Source organism: Antechinus flavipes, chromosome 1, assembly GCF_016432865.1.
Source record: "Antechinus flavipes isolate AdamAnt ecotype Samford, QLD, Australia chromosome 1, AdamAnt_v2, whole genome shotgun sequence".
NCBI classification, from domain to species: Eukaryota; Metazoa; Chordata; class Mammalia; order Dasyuromorphia; family Dasyuridae; genus Antechinus; species Antechinus flavipes.
Genome location: NC_067398.1, coordinates 149,020,326 through 149,038,504, shown reverse-complemented (window position 1 = coordinate 149,038,504; position 18,179 = coordinate 149,020,326). Strand labels below are relative to the sequence as shown.

General features: G+C 36.3%; 1 protein-coding gene across 3 annotated transcripts in view; it reads right to left on the bottom strand.

Annotated features, from left to right (window-relative positions):
- Positions 1–18,179, bottom strand: part of RGS7BP (regulator of G protein signaling 7 binding protein) — a 116,026-nt gene that overhangs the window by 35,557 nt on the left and 62,290 nt on the right. For all 3 annotated transcript variants that reach the window (XM_051991209.1, XM_051991211.1, XM_051991213.1), the window contains exon 3: positions 11,559–11,689. In XM_051991209.1, the coding sequence (XP_051847169.1) occupies positions 11,559–11,689 (131 nt within the window). The remainder of the gene's footprint in view (positions 1–11,558; positions 11,690–18,179) is intronic.

The window sequence follows — 18,179 nt, the reverse complement described above, 5'->3', positions numbered from 1 at the left end:
TTAATCCCCCCACGGCTTCTCTTGCATTGTAATATCCCTGTGCTATAGTCTGTGAATTCATTTCTTCCTCTACTGATTTCTGCCCATCCATGGGCACTAGTGACAAGCTCACCCATCATTCTCAATCAGGGCTGCCCTGTCAGTCAGGAATAGATCTGGTACATATTATTATGCATGCAGGCTTCTGGGAACAGACAGAAGGTTATTCTCCCGTTCCAATGACACTTTACCAGAAAGAACAGATAGTAGTGACACCAGCTGATGTTTGCAATGTTTTTCTGAGGACAGGAATGTGAACTAGAAAACTACACAAATAAGCAAGAAGATCTAGCCAGTGACTGTAGTCATGTTCACTTAGTAGCAATAGAGAAAAGAACAGTGGCAGGAAAAACTAGTAATGATCTTTATAGTCCCCTACCATATGGGTCCCTAGAAAACTCTAGTCTGAAGCACTCTCTGGGTCAGCATCTACTTCAAATTATACTTAATGGACCCTCAACAATGTGTGTATTTTTATTAGCCAGCCAGCTAATATATGAATTCAAAGCAAATGACATTTAATTAAATAGCATAACAAATGAGGTAAAATATATAAAATATAAAATAATAAAGATAAGAGATTGCTCCTTATAAAAATATGGCATATCTTCTTCCACAGGTTATCACATCCACAGAATGACCAGGGAACACATTTGGAGGGCCTTCATACAAAGGAAATAGCTATAGAGGCAGATGGCCAGGGCACCTTTTATTTTATTGTCTGCCTTTATGCTGTTCTGAGCTAGGCACTAAATCTCCAGTCTCTGTGGGGTGTTCTACTGTCTCTGCTGGGTGTGCTATCGTAGCTCCTCTTCGTGTAGTCTGCCTAGGGAACCCAACTGATCTTTCGGTGGCCACGCTGCTACCTTCTGGGGTCCCCTTATGAAACCTCTGCAGGCCAGCTTCTCTCTGCTATGGCGTGGTAGCTCTGGAAGGCCTCTCACTGACCAAGACAGGGTAGCTTAGTGCATAGCCTAGGGCCAGCAGCCACTGCTCTCTTTTGGCAACCAGCAAAAATTTGCAAAAGCCTCCAGGGTAATTTTGTCTATTCTTTTGAGCATCTTTGTCCTGGAGTCAACAATAGATCCTTGGATCCAGGCATTTATTGAGAAAATTCATTTTAATACCTGATAAGTTGCTGGTTGTAATTTTTTTTTTTTTACCTCCAAAACCCAATTTCAGGGACAAATATCCTCTAAAATTTCATAGGAGATATTCTGGAACTGAAGTGATAAAGCTTTCTCGCTGCCCATGATTCTCCTCAATTGACATGCAAATGAATTTAGGCATGAGAACAAAAAGGACTGGAAGAAACTGACAGGCCATCTGTTTCTTCACACACACATGCACGCTACCCATCCCACCACATTCTCCATCACTACCTTTTTTATGCATACCTGCCTGATATAAAATTGATTACAAACATCATTCACACTCCATTTATAACTTAGAAAATGTTTTAGATTTTTTTTTAACCCCAAGATCTCATGAAACTTTCTCCCAAGAAATAAAGGAATTGTAATTTATTTCAATAGAGAAAGTGGTCATGTTAATGAAATCATGCATCTTCTGAAGTATTGCTTTAATCACGAGAAATGTGATGATTGAAAAGAAATGGCCCCAATATATATATACTTATAGTTTCATTAATTTTAGGGGCTTTTGTTGTTCTATCATTTTCTATCACATTTGACTCTTTGTGACCCCATTTGGGATTTTGTTGGCAAAGATACTGGAATGGTTTGCTATTTCCTTCTTCAGTTCATTTTACAGATGTGGAAACTGAGGCAAACAGGGTGAAGTGACACACACACACACAGGGTCATACAGCTGGTAAGATTTTTGATTTGAACTCAGAAAAATGAGTCTTTCTGACACCAGGTCTGGCACTCTATCCACTGTGCCAACTAGTTGCCCTGTAGGGACTTTGACAAACTTTATTTTCATGACAGATAATTCCCAATCCCACTTTCTATGCTATTCATTAAGGTCACAAATCTGATGGTAGGCCACAAAAATGTGTAAGCAGCTAACATAAAGCCAGGAGAGCATGATGTATGGGAGAAAGGCTGGCAAGTTTAATTGTCCCTGTAACGCTGAACTGATTAAATTGAAGTAGTTGATTAGGTCCATTCCATAAAATCCTAAGATCTTTCACGGTTCAGATCTTCTGGTCTGCCTTCAACGACTTCAGAAAACAACTTCGATGAAAACAGTACTGCTTCCCCTTGGCTATATTTCACATGATGATTGCTCCTATTTTTGCTAGGTATATTCATTCTCCTTGCCATTCCTATCCTTGCTAAGTTCAAGAGATTTTGTGAACAAGAGCCTTGTTCAGTCTTCGGTTCTTTACAGAATTTTCCTACCAGGACAATTCATAAAATGTGAAGAACATGTTGTTTAAAAAGCAGGCAAATTTGACTCTATAACCTCTCTAAACTTTGGCCTCCTAGATTAAAACGAGAACTTGCAATATCTCTCTCACATAGCTGCAGTTTAGGCTGAATAGGACAAAAACAACTATGAGCATTTATGTAGCATCTACTATGTGCCCGGTGCTGTGGTAAGCACTTTATAGTTGTTATCTCATTTGGTCTTCACTGACTGACCTTGGGAGGTGGGTACTATTATTATGCCCATTTTACAGTTGTAGAAAATGAGGCAAGCTGAGATTGAGTTGCTCAAGGATACATACCTAATAATTGATAGGTCAGATTTGAACTTTGATCTTCCTGATTCTAGAACAAGTTGGTCTATTCATTGTGCCACTTAGCTGTCCCCAAATGATACATGGGAAATATTTCATTATCCTTTGAGTACAACATCAATATCAACTATTATTTTCATTACTATAAACAGGAGACAAAATAAAATGATATGCTTTTATATTTATAATAATTAAAACAGTCAGACATTCTTTGAGGTTTAAAAGAAAATTTAAAAATGACAAAATTAAAATATATAAGAGGGTTATAATAGTTCTGAGAGGGACAAAATACAATCTCCTTTATGGAAACACTTCATTTTCTTATAATAAGAACACAAGTGATTCAAATCATCATTTTATAAATATCCATAAAGTCAAAGGCTCAAAGTTATATGTATTTATGTATTGTTAATCCCAAAAGGATAAAAGTGAGGGCCATCTAAACAGAAAATTGTGCATTAGAAACCTCATTGAGTTTTCTGTGTTTTCATTCCCAGAAAAGCACCAGATAAGGGAATTTCTATATATAATAATAGCACCTCATTTATCTGGCATTTTAGGGAAATAATAATACTAGCATTTATATGGTGCTTTACCTATATTATCTCATTTGATATTCCAATAACCTAGTGAAATAGTTGGTTTTTTTACCATCCATTTTATAGAAAATGGAGTAGAAGATTCAAAAAGCTTATATACTTTGCTCATATGGTAGAGTTAGTAAGTGTCTGAGAGGATATTTATACCTAGATTTTCTTAAGTTTTCATCCAACAGTGTACCTACTAAAGATCTACCTTTTTTAAATATAAAACAAATCTACCCATTTTTTGATGGAAATGATTTTAAAATTAAAAAAAAATGAAAAAAAGAAACTCAGATCTTTGCCAATAAATGCTTCTGTTTTGTTCATTTTAAAATGGGAATGGTTTTAAAATAAAATTTTCCTTGACTTGTTAAGATTAAATTTAGCACATTTATGGAATTTAACATTTTCTTGATGAGTTATCATTATAAAAATAAATCACTACTATTTTATAATGCAGTACTTCTAATGCTCATGAAGGTGAGAGCTGTTTATGTTGAATATACTCATACCATTAAACTTTTGAGGATTTGTGCCAATTGTCAGTAGATTAGAGTTTCTGTTTTTGTTTTAGGTAACTTTTAGTTTTTCATTGTAGGTTGTCAGTTTTAACTTTTACTCACCGTCAAAGTATTTGCCCTTAACATCTTTTTTTGATTAGTTACTTCTAATCTGCTGCTGACTTAGAAATTAATTTATTAATGTAATGGGGCTTTGGTGTATACCTAGATCTCTTAAGATGGAGGCATCCTCTGGGACCTGCTTCTTGTGAGGATCACTATATGGGGGACATTCTGTGTTGGATCACTATGTGGGTGGGAGCTGATTCTTTTTAGTGACAGTGCAGTTGGAACTGCCTCTCTGAGGCAGTTTCTCTCTCTTTTCAGCAAGGAAGGTATTATTTTCTCTTAGGGACGGCACAGTGTAGTAACTTAATGGGTCAGGGAGGGGATTGAAGTTGAAGGAGTGTGGGTTGGTAGTAGGGGAAGGATTGCCTCCCTTTTCTTTAGGCTCTGTGAACCCCAAGAAAGAGGCTGAAGTTTTGGTCTTGTTTTGTTTGTCCTTTTCAATTTTAGCTGCAGGGGGTGAGATCCCCAATCTGAAAGTTTGAACCATAGGGATCTAGGGAACCAGAATTCCAAATTAAGTGTTGCTGGCAGGAAAACGCTGAGAAACTGAGGGGCACAGAAACAAGCCCAGAGAGGACTTAGGGTTTGGAACTTGGTGGAACCGAGTTGAGCTGTGAACCTGCTCTCCTTAGAATCCAAAGTATTTTTGAAGTAGACATGGACTTGTAGTATGGGTGGCCTGGGAAATGATGGTATGTTTATTCTTGTACATATGTAGAAAAGAATTCTTTATAAAAGCTTAGCTAACTTAAATAGTTAAATAGAACTGTGAGATTTAGATTCCTAATCTGGAACAATTTAGTAGGAGCTTGAACCAATGACAGAGAGGAGGGATTCCATCCCCAATCTCCTAAGGGCTTTAGAGAACACTAAGGAAAGGATAGAAATGTAACACCCCTGACCTTCAAGCAATTGGGGCAAGAATAATCATTGCTACACTAAGATGTAGTCAACCAGTAAAGAGACAATCAATAAGGGCTCAAAGGGCCTTAAATAAATTTTTTTAATGCCATATGCTTTAATAATTAATTTAAGCTTTGATTATGCTTATAATTATACAATTATACAATTATAATTATTATGAATATGCTTAAATAAAGCATAAAAGCTTTAGTCATTGTACTTTTATGATTTTTTTTTAAGTGCTCACAGGCTGTTTTTGCCTCATTACTGTTAAATTGGCTTTGTTTCATATAGGTGCAGTTATAGATACTTGCCCTTTAAGTAAAAGAAATGTAAGTATATGTATTTTGTGCTATCACAGCCTTTATAAAATAATAATCCAGGCTCTTGTGTTCATCATCACCCAGCAAGAAAACCACAGTGAGAAAGCTAACTTTACACTCACAAACAATAAACTGACTTCCTTCCTCCACTTCTCAGATAGAAAGGTTTGTATGAATCCAAACTTAATTTTAAGGCTGAAGCATTTTAGGTAATCTCATCAGGGTCATTTTCAGACAGTTCAATATTATAAAAATACATAACCTTTTCCTAAATTCAAAACGATCACAATTAAAATTACAACATAACTATTCATATTTTTTGTTCAATGAGAGAGGAAATGAATATATGTTAACTAAAAAAAATGAATTTAAGTGAATTTTTTAAAAATGGAAGTATATTTACAGATTTCTTAGTATATTCTAGGTTCCTAAAATATAAATAAAACTTCCTAGTGCTCTATTTTCTCCAGTCTAAAGCAACAAAGGAAATAGAGCTTCCCATACCAGGGAAATTTTTACTTAAAAAAAAAAATCATTTATGTCCTACTAAATTCCTATTATTTGCTTTATTGTGGCACAGAGATGACCCTAGGTTCTCAAATACCATGGTCAGTGGAATAAAAAAAATAAATTACAAAAATTGGTCTACCAAGCTGGAAAGGCATTAAATATGGGTCTGGTGACATACTGTTAAATAGAACCTCTAGAGAGGTTCAGAAGGAGGTTGGTCATCAATTATGTGATGAATTTTGGGGGCCCTGACAATTCAAGAAAATGTAATAAATGGGTGAGTGAGCTATGCTGCCTAAGTTAGTAGAGGGAAGACCCTAGGAATTTGGGTAGTATATCAGGTAGGTGACATATTTGACATCTTTTTCTTGTTCATTTTCCCCCAACTCTAAGTTCTCTGATCTCCATCAAAAAATAATAACTAACATTTATATAGTGCTGTACTTCATAGTTATCCTCTGTCCTCTGTCCCCATTGTCAACTTTCTACTGACACCTGAAATAAGGGGAAAATATCTTAGAGGCCTGAGAAAGTAAGTGTGAAAGTTTTCAGATCTGGTTAAGGGTGAGATGCAGGTTGGTTGTGAACTGGATGATCTCAGATGTCTCTTTTCTTTCTAAATATATGTTCATATTATCTTATAGTGAACTTAAAATGATGGTTTGGTTTATTACAAATGAAGCATTAAAGGAAAGTTGGGTTGTGAAAGGGGAAAAAAAATAAGCCCCACATGATTGCCCTTTAAATTTTTTCTTGCATCCGGAAGGAATTGGAAAACAATACTTTTTTTTTTTTTTTTTTTTTTTTTTTTTTTTTAAGTAATGAATGGCACTCCTTGGAGTTTGTACTGAGTTCCTGAGTCAGGGAAATGCAGCTTACCACAATTAATTTAGAAGTTATTAAATAAGGACTTAATTTGCTAAATAAATCATTTTCGCTCACCCACCAGAAAACTATTCTCATTTTTTTCCTCAACTACAATTTCGATAATCATTCTTTTAAACCTTTCATGCCAAAAATGCACCCAGGAAGGAACTGCTTCACACTCTTCAGCCTCATTTGCTTCATTTATCTCTGACATCTCATGTGTCTCTCTGCCACAACTATATTATCTATTACAGAGACATTCAGTTGTCGTGGGAGGAGACTTCCACTAAAGGGTCCACACTGACACGGGTGACCCAGATAGAAAGTCCTGGATGTTTCTCTCCAGTGAATTAAGCTTCAAGCTGACAGTAAGGGAGAGCCAGGTTGAAGTATGAACACCATTGCTGAGCCTATGAACACCCACACAGATATATATCTATCTATTCATGTGGCCTTTATATTTGAACATGAAGATTCTGATTATAGTTGCTGTCAGGTGCGGATGGAAAGCCGGATGTATACATATGTACAACAGGCTTTATTCCCTAAACTTTCTCCTTATATGAGAAAAAGATTCTTCTTCTGAAGGCTAGGGAGTGGGGGAAGGAAACAACATATTTCCGCAGCTTTGTGACTTACTCCAGAGTGGAGATTTCTGAGTGAAGGTTGATTCAAGCCTTTCGTCCCTCTATTTTTGGCAGGACCCCAGCTGCCCAGACCAGGCTTCATTCCATCCAGCCATCCACCAGGACACGTAGGACTTGTCAGCATGGACATTTTGTTCTCAGCTCAGCTGCCATTCTCCTCTCTCCCCGCTCACCCTCAAACACTCAGAGCACTCCCTTTTCTGCTATCACGCTCTTCCTTCTTCCCCAGCAGTTACGAGCCTAAGCTTCTCGAGCCCCCCAGCTACAAGATGGTCATAGTTGCTCACAACAGTTCATCAGAGAGGCACCAGATGCAATCATTCCATTAAGACTGAGGACCACCTGGCCTGACCATCTGTGCTGCCATTGCTCCCTAAGGACCACCAGACTTTACCATCTGCTCAGTTTTTGTATCTTCAGGCTTCCCTCCCCAACACCACCCTACACCACCATGGACTTTAGAAATGCATCCCAAGGCACTGTGGGCCTTGCCATATGCCCTGGCCTAGGAACCCATGAACTCCTGGTTCTCCCCATCGGTCCTACAGCTAAATTCTTTCATAATTTCTGAAGTCTGGATAACTTACTTGTCCAGGGTCACACAGCTAGTCTCAGGACTGGATTTGACCTCAGGAAGATGAATTTTCCGGAATCAGACTTTTTCCTAATTGTACTCTATCTGCTGGGCTCCCTAATGCCTACTATATGTACTTTGAGGAATTTCTTTTTCATTTAAAATATTTTGTATAGGGCTGCTTGCCATCTGGGGGAGGGGGTGAAGGGAGGGAGGGGAAAAGTCGGAACAGAAGTGAGTGCAAGGGATAATGTTGTAAAAAAAATTACCCAGGCATGGGCTCTGTCAATATAAAGTTATAATAAATAAAATAAAATAAAATATTTTGACATGTTTTATAGAGTACTTTTTTCTTTACATTCATATGCCCACAAACTATGAATCCAGTTTCTCAACTGGCATTCAAAACTTTCTGTAATCTGATCCTAATCTACCTATTAAAAATTTATTTTCAGCTTCTCAATACAAATCCCTCTATCTCTATATATCTATCTGTGGGTCTCTTTTCACTATATCTTCAAACCATCAAGTTCTATTCCATTCCAGGCCTTTGCTTCTGTCCATAATTCTTCAGTCCTTTCTTTTTCATCTTCATCCCTAGACTTCCCTTTCTCTTATTCAAATCCTAATTATCCTTCTTGATGCAGGTCACATCCCATTTCTTCTTCATGACTTCTCTTCCTCATGTTCCCACCGCTGATCACTCTTTGTTTGAACTGATCTTGGTAGGGACTATCTCTTATGCTTCTGTGGGGAAAACAGTGATTTTTTTTTTTTTTTTTTGCTGGTGGGAATAAAGACTAAGTAGCCACTAATTCCACTATCCTCTACAGTCTTGTTCAGTAAAATTCCAGAGCTGACCCATGACATTGGTCAGCAACCAGAGGCATGACAATAGTTGAAAGAAATCTCAAAGAAAATGTTCTTAGCATAACCTCAAACACCAGTCTAAGGAGTGATTAAGGCAGAAAAAAAGCAATTTTTAAAAACAGCCTAGTGACCTGGGCTGGCTTTTTGAAAACTGAATAGATGTGGCTGTAGAAGGTATAGCTATGGGGGAGAGCCTGTGTGGGTATTGCATAGAACTTTAAGAGAAAAGCCCAACCAAGAGAATTGAAGATAAAGATCAGAAAGTACATTTTCTCCAACCAGCGAGAAGCTAGAATCGGTAGCAATGGAAAATGGCCCCAGGTCCTAGGAGCTAGAACTCTGAATCACTCATTCTTCATGTTAGAGTCCATTTTCCTCTTGAAAATTAAAACAACTCTGAGGTACCACCTCACGCCCATCTGATTTGTTAAAATGACAGGAAAACATAATGATAAATGATGGAATGATATGGGAAAACTGGGACACTAATGCCTTGTTCTTAGAGTTGTGAACTAATCTACCATTCTGCAGAGCAATTTGAAACTATGCCCAAGGGCTATAAACCTGCACATACCCTTTGATCCAGCAGTGTCTCTACTGGGTCTGTAATCAAAGAGATCATAAAAGAAGGGAAAGGATCCATGTGTGCAAAAATGTTTGTAGCAGTTCTTTTTGTGGTGGCATGGAATTAGAAATCGAGTGAATGCCTCTTAACTGGGGAATAGCCATGGGGAATAAGTTATGATATGTGAATGTAATGGAATATTATTGTTCTATAAGAAATGATAAGCAGGTTGATTTCAAAAAAAGTCTGGGAAGACTTCCATGAACTGATACTGAGTGAAGAAAACCAACCCAGGAGAACATTGTATATACTTCAGCAAGATTATATGATGACCAACTATGACAGACTTAGCTCTTCAGCAATACAAAGATCCAAGAAAATTCAAATAGACTTGGGATGGAAAATTCAAATAGACAGGGAAATTAATGGAGAAGAAGGGAAAAAATTGGAATTTATTATTTTTCTTTTTTAAAATAGTATTTTTTTCCTAATACATGCAAAGACAGTTTTCAACATTCACCTTTACAAAATCTTGTGTTCTAAAATTTTCTCCCTCTCTCCTTCCTTCCTCTTCCCAAAACAACAAGCAATCTGATACAGATTAAACATGTGCGATCCATCTGCATCCAAAGAAAGAGCTATGGAGACTGAATGTGGATTGAAGCATTCTATTTTCATCTTTGTTTTATTTTTTCTTTCACGTGGTTTTTCCTTTTTGTTCTGATTTTTCTTTTCCAGCATGACTAATATGGAAATATGTTAAAAATGATCGTATATGTATAACCTATATTGGATTACTTGCTGTCTTGAGTAGGGGGGAAGTAAAGGAAAGAGAGAAAAAAAATTAGAATTTAAAATCTTTTTTTTTCCTTTTTTAAATAGTATTTTATTTTTCCTAGTACTTGCAAAGATAATTTTTTTTAACATTCACCTTTGCAAAACCTTCTATTCTAAATTTTTCTCCCTCTCTCTCCTTTCTTCCCTCTCCCCAAGATAACAAGCAATCCAATATAGGTTAAAAATGTGTGATTCTTTTAAATATAATTCCATATTTGTCCTGCTGTGCAAGAAAAATCAGATTAAAAGACAAAAAGCATGGGAAAGAAAAAAAAAAAAAGCAAGCAAACAAGCAACAATCAAAAAAGGTGAAAATACTATCCTTTGATCCACATTCAGTCTTTATAGTTTTCCCTCTGGATGTAGATAGCACTTTTCATCACAAGTCTATTGGAATTGTGTTTTTTTTTTTTTTTTTTTTTTATCACTGGATTGTTGAAAAGAGCCAAGTCCATCACAGCTTATCATCACATAATCTTCTTATTACTATATTGTTCTCCCGGTTCTTCTCACTTCACTTAGCATCAGTTCATGTAAGTCCTTCCAGGTTTTCCTAAAATCAGCCTGTTCATCATTTCTTATAGACTCCTGGGTCTAATACCATTGTTCTTGCCACTCCACTGTACTTTGCCCATATGACCTCTTCCAAGAATGTACTTAGTTACACATTTCATGTTTTTATTCCAATTGGTGGTATATGACTCCATGGGGAAATATACTTCTGTATGCATGTATGTGTGCATATGTGTGTTGTATATGTGAAGTTTTCCTTTACTTCCCTATCTTGTTTAATTAAGTGTCTTTTGGCAAATGTGTCCTCTTCTTGATTTGGTAAAAGAGACAAAGGCAGAGGCTCAAAAATCTTTGGAGTTAAGTGGATGATGACCAAAATTAGGACTTGAATCTGGGGATAGCTTTCTGGGTAGAAGGTATAATCAAGGGGTTCATTTCTTGTAATTCTCTCAGTAACTTGCATTAGTTTATATTTAAATGTCCTAAAATATTTGGCAAGTAGATGAATGAATGAAAGAATGGCTGAATCTTCCACATCTTTCCTTAGCCATTATTCCTTATTCTATTGCTTTTTTGTGTGTCATATGTATATCATTTACCCTGAAATGATACAGACCATTCTGAAATATGGCACGTCCACCTCTAAAAAATCTCTGAACATTTTAGGTTATTAATGGAGCTATGTCTATGTCTATATACATGGTGGTAGGAGAAAAAAGACAAAGAATTATTTCAACTTTTGGGGGCTTTTGACTCAAATAATCAGCATATCTACATACAGGGTTGTATATTTGTAGGGGATGATAATTTAGCTCTCTTCTGGTGCCCTTCGCTGATAGTGTAATCTTATAATTATGATTAGTAGAGGTTAGGATCCACTCCATCACAATTACAGGGTCTGTAAGTTGAAATGATACCACATGTTGAAAGTTTATATTTTAGTAACAAATTCATCTGCATTTCTGACAATTTGGAAAAATGAGATACCTTTCCGATGAAACTGAAGAGATCCTAGCAGACATATGGATTTTAGCATCTCTGTGGTGTACATTTCTAAGCAGCACTGCAACTGGATGTAAAGCCTGCAGATTTCTGGATGTATCTCACCATCTTCAGGGCTGTAACAAAAAGAAGGTGGAAAGATGTTAATACCCTTAAGGTTTCACTTATCAAACTTCAGTCTCACTCCAGAGAGAAGTGTTACACAAGGAGGATTCCTGAAAGCATTTAATCTATAGTAGCCAGCCTTGCAAACAAATAACTGCTGACACATTTCTCACTTAAGTACCCTTCTGACTAACAGCTCCTTAAACAAGCATCCCAAGGGTTTCTTTTCTCCCAGCAGCAATATGGGAAATTTAAAATCATAAAGGTTTTAAATAACTTGAGTACCCAGGCATTCTAAATCTGTCAACATACATTTATGGACTTTGGGGGAAAAAAAGACAAAATCCAATCCTAAAAAAAATCACCTAACCTTCCATTGACTTCTTTGAAGATGCTTCCTCCTTCCCCCATCCCAACTAATGAATCAAGTTTTGGAACCTACTTTACTGTTCTAAGCTATATTTCGTTTTATTTCCCTTCACATATCTTCCAGCTAAATTAAATTACTGGATGTTCCCACAACTTGATATCCCATCTCATTCTCCTCTGTGCATTGGCACAAGTTGTCCCCTAGACTTGGAATGCATTCCCTTCTCATCTCTCCCTCCAAATACTTACTTTCCTTTAGTGATTAGTTGTTCAGCAGCTTCCTACAAGAAGTCTTTCTAGATTTCTCCATATCTTGGTGATTTCTCCTTCCTCAAATTAAGATATGTATATAAAACTAGATGTTTGCTCAAATGTATCTGTCTAAGAGAATGGAAGCCACTAAAAGACAAGGTCTCTTGTATTTTTCTTGTATCCCTATTGTTTTAGGACACTTACGAAATTCTTGTTGAATTTAATTTAATTGAAAATAATTATCAAGCTTTTCAACACAAAGTTCCTCTAAAGTCAGATGACTAGAAAATGAAGGCATGAATTTGCTTTGGACCAAAGTTAAAGTGCCTAACAGACTATTTCCCTTATGATCAACCATCTGTAACATGTTTGTTTTAATTGTAAAATACTTTTTTTGTAAATAGAATAGAAGAATAGAGTGGAGGAAGTGGAGAAGAGAGAGGAAAGAGAAGAAAAGAGAAGAAAGGGGGAAAGTGGGAAGAAAAGGAAGAGGAAAAAAGATAGTGGGGAGGAAAAGGGAAAGAAGGAGAGGAGAGAGGTTAGGGGAAGGAGAGAGAGAAAGAAGGGGAGAAGGGAGAGAAAGAGATTAATGAGAACATTCTGGTATTCTTGATTAGTAAAATCAAGCTGCATAAATAGTGAATTTACTTATAGAAATAGTCCAGAACATTGTCCTGATGATACATTTAGAATAATTAGGGTGTATCACTTAATGTTTGGGAGGGTATTTTAAGTAATTTTTTTTCAGATCTACAAAATTTTACACTTTGTAATAAAGCAAAGCATAGAGGTTAAATTTAAGAACGGGGAAAAGAGAAGGGGAAAAACAGAAAACTCAAAGTTTAGTTGGACCACATTTCTGCTTAGTTTGCATCTTCATTTTTCAATGCCATTCATCTGAAAATGCTGACCATATTTAATTAAATAATGCAGGGACTGGATTTGTCTTCTGCTGTAAGTGGGTCAGTGGCAAAATATCAGATGTAATTATTTTGAAAAAGATGGTGTATATGTTTATCTAAATTCTGGAGACCGTCTCCTAAGGAAAAAGCCAGAGATTGGGAATAGTTGGTCTTTATGCAGAACTCCGCAATTGTAATTAATGCTGATTTCCAATGCTTTTTTAAGAAATGAGGAAAAGCACTTCCAAGCTTCTGATTACATAAGTCAGAAAAATGGACCTGCCCATAACTGAGTGTGTGATGGGGGATGTAGTGAGTGAGTCAAATGTGGAAGAGACAGGTGCTTCAACATAACTACATCCCATCTAGTTCTTTGCTTTGCCTCCAGCTGAAGAGGATCAGAGCTGCTTCCTCTCTCATTCTGTCTTGGAAGTCTTGCCCTAGGCAAGACTTTGAAGCAGGCAAAAAGGTCTTTGGTGAATGTCCCACTTTCTTTTTCAATGCCTTTCTCTTTCAGCATTTCTGTGATTAGTTGCCAGCACACAGGGCCTTCCAGCTGCTGTCCAGCTGTCTACTTCAGGGCTACATGCTCTTAATCTTCCCTGACCATAGTCATTCTGCTCCACCCAAATTCATTTGCCCCAAATCCCTTTCTCAGAGCCTTGTTACACACTAAAATAATACTGAATCATTATGGTTAATGTACTAATTAATATATCAGAACATTAACAGGGGTATTGCAGAGGTAGTGGCCAGAGGAGGTTCACAGGAGCCTAGCTCTGCATCTGGAAGAGTTTTCAGACTCCATCTAATTAAAGTCCTAATTTTACAGATGAGGAAACAGAGGCCTAGAGGAAAGGGAATCAACGTCCAAGATCACAAAAAGTAGTTATCAACAGATGCAGAATTTGATCCTCCTATTTGAAAGAGTATATGATGTGTGTGTGTGTGTGTGTGTGTGTGTGTGTGTGTGTGTGTATCTGGGACAATCCAGAGCTAATGCTTGCTTGTTCTTTGTATTTTGTTGCTTCCCAAAGGTATATTTTTCAATAAGTTGCTCTCTCAGTGCTCTGCAAATAAGACCACATAAGCAGCTGCTTACTTCATTTTTATGTAGGGCTATTTATGCCATCTCATGCAATATAATTAATACCTAATATGTATGTAGAGTTTTAAGGTTTACAAAGCACTTTGTATATTATCTCATTTTAGAACATTCACAGAGATACAATAGAAACCACTGGATGTATTATAAATATGATGGAGAACACCCAGGAGCTAACGATAATATCACATTAAGCAATGAAATATTACTGCTTTAAGAACTAAAAACAAGTCTCTGGAGGCTCTTTTCCTAAAGCATAATTCAGTACTTCAAAGGATTTCAGAGATATGCTTACCACTGACCACCATCCATTCATCAATGGGTGGTTTCATGATTTGCTATGGTCAAAAAAACTCATTACCTGCTGACCAGTCTTCTGGGGATGAGGAAGGATGGAAACAAATGTATGACTCAGGTTTAGAGTTAAGCTCTTTTTGCCAATATTTTTTCAATTGATTCTCAAAAAAACATAGGAGAGAGATAATATTATTATTCTCATTTAATAACTGAGGAAACTGGGACAAAGAGAGCTTAACTGACTTGTCCAGTTTTACCCAGGTAAGAATTACCCAAGATCATATTTGAACTCAGTTCTTCTTGACTCCAACCACAGAGCTCTATCTATTGGCCCATTAACTAACTAACTAACTAACAGCTTCTCTGAACTTAGCCAGACTAGTCCCCAGACTAAAAATTCCATTGTCGGGCCCAAGACAAAGGCATTCCAGATTGGTAGGAAGTGCCAGAGCTAGAGCTCCAAGGTCAATGTTTGATATCTATACCACAATGAAGCAGGAAGGAGAAATTTAGTAGATAGTTTCTAAAATAGACAACATAAATAATATCTTGACGATGAAAACTATCTCATCCATTTATGCTATATCTAGACAGCCAGTATATTTTAAGCCACTATATATTTAAGATAAGGAAAATAGAGGTGAAACAGCTTATTTATTATAAATAATTATTATCAGAGGTAGAACCACCACTCATATAATAGCTGTGAGATTCTGGGCAAGCCACTCAATCTCTCAATGTCCCAGGAAAATCTAGGATCATATTGGAAAGAAAGTACAATCCTGCATTGGTTGAGGGAATTCTACATTAAGAACTCTCTAGAGATGACATTTAGAAGACAGGAGATTTTACACAGCCATCTAGTTAATAAGCATTTATTAAGCACCAAAGAATGTGTGCAAAGAATGAAAAACCAAAAGAAAAAAAGTCTCTGCTTTCAAGAATAGAGCTTTGAACTAGGAAATTAGGAAGACCTGGATTTATGTGCTGCCTCAGATCTCCTTCTATTGCATAGAATCTTTACACAACACCTAGTTGTTAAAGTAAGAAATGGAGCTGATTATGTTCAATCCAAAGTATAATCCATTCAATAGAAATCATTTTTTTTAACATTTAGAAATAGCATAATATAATAGAAAGAACACTAGACTCTAGAGCTACAGGATTTGAGTTAAATCCTCAGTCTCTTCTGTAAAATGAGAGTGTTGAACTACTTGACTTCTAGGGTGCGTTTCACCTCTAGATTTATAAGACTATGACCTTTTGGTCTATTTGAACCAAGTAGGGCATATTTGCCTGTGGGGTTTTGCAGAAATTTCTTTAAATGTCTTGGAAAACTAAAATAGAAAGAAGAATGACTAAAGTAAATTGCCAAAGAACATCATAAAAGTTTTGTGTTTTTTTTTTTTGGGGGGGGATGGGTTGTTTGATTTTTTACTTTCTAGTGAATAAACTATATGGTGTTAATTTCTGGTCATCTATAATTCCTTGTTTTTGGTTTAAAGGTTTATTATTGCCATTGATTTTCTATAAGCTCACCAAGGAGAAATAACAAATTGTCAGGTGTAGCAGTAGAGGCAGAAAACATAATAGATGTTTTCAAGCAGTAGGAATAGAACTGCTATTCCTACATTTACATAACTTCGGATAAGGGTAGGGACAGTGGAAGAGAAATTTTGAACTACAATAGAAGTGTTTGGGATTTCCAGAGGCCAAATAATAATATCTAAGGAATCTTTAATATTAAAGTAAAATTAGACCCAAGAGCTTCCTTCTAGACAATGAGACAACTTCTTAGCTAGAAGGCAACTTTACATTGCTGTACTTCTGCAGTTACCTTCATAAAAGGCTTTGTTATTTAAGGCTTCTGTCTATGGAGAGCCACAAGAATAATGGTTATTTAATTCAGTCAAATGGCTATTAGGAAGTAGAAAATAATATTTTATTATAGTGGCTTATTAAAACTTATTAAAAAGTGGACAAGTTAACTGCACCTTTGTTATCAAAAGAAGCTGAAGATCAATTATAATAATATTTCTGTGATTTGAATCCAGAAAAAAGTCAGCAAATTTGACAAATTGAAATCTTTTTATTGTTGGCAATCAATCAAGGAAACAGAATCATAGGATCACAGAGTTAGAGCTGAAAGGGATCTCATCTGTTTGTTGTTGTTCAAACCTGTGGATCTCTTTATCACCTCATTAGGGATTTTCTTAGCAAAGATATTAGAGTGGTTTGCCATTTCCTTCCCCAGCTCATTTCACAAATAAGGAAACTGAGGCAAGGCTTGGCATTTATTGCAGTCTCACAGCTAAGTCTCATGATTATCCCAAATTCATAGTTTAAGAGTCTTAAAACTGGGAAGGATTTTAGAGATCATCCAATCTAATCTACTTCTTTAGATGAGGAAAGTAAGACACAGTTAAAAAGCATCTGAGGCCAGATTTGAACTCAGGAAGATGAGTTTTCCTGACCCCAAACTGAGACTCTATCCACTGTGCCTCTGAGCTGCCTTCTGAGTTGCATCTATTTTGATACTCCAGATAGAAAAATGACCTTTCTGAAACATATCAGAAATTACTAAAATGAGTCCATCCTGTTCCTATTATAAATCATATTCATGTTGGTTTTCCCAGACTGTCTTATTAGCATATTTGAGACAACCTTGACGGGAGCTCAGTTTTCCCAGACTGTCTTTTAGACAGCCAACATCTCAACACACATTCTTGTTACTCCCTAGATCCCATCTTCATTTCCCCCTTCTCCCTCTGAGCTATAAAAAGTTGTGTCTCCCCAAAAGCAAACTGTTTAATCAATATGACTTATCTAACTGTATTTGTTTGAGTGCATAAGCTATTTCATGTAATAAATGGAAAAGCTCTGTTATCTGTGATGGATGTTTATGTTATGGTTATTTCATGTCATTAACCACTATACTCTCTCAAATCTATTTCATATTTCCATCCCTTCTGTCTTTATTTTCACTTCATACACACATATATGAATAGATTTGTTATATATACATAACAAACATATGTATATATAATTACATATTATATTGGAACATTCCAGTTCTGCCACTAGTTTTCTGCATTACCTTGGGCAAATTAATATGGGTCTTACCTCCCTCAAATAAAGAAGTAGATTAGATCAGATGATCTCTAAAGTCCTTTCCAGTTTTAAGACTAAAACTATGAATTTGGGATAATCATTGGACTTGTAGCCAAGGATTTCATGATGTTCTTCCATTGCCAAATATGTGAACCCAGTAATGATATCTATTAAAATATTGTCAAGTAGAAATTCCTTATTTTGACATTATGTTCCTAAATTTTATGGCATGTTTATTTGGCTGGTGGCTATTATCTTCATTAAGCCTATGTGAAACCTGACTTGATTCTCCTTGGGCGTAAATAACTCTCCCATCCCTCAGATCTCCTGCAGTACTCTGTTTACAAATTTCAAATGCATTTATCATGTATTGTTTTGAATTACACTTAATTTATGTCACCTAATCCACTGGATCTGGTAAGCTTCATGAAAGCAGGGGTTGTGTCCTTTTTTAACCATTTATTT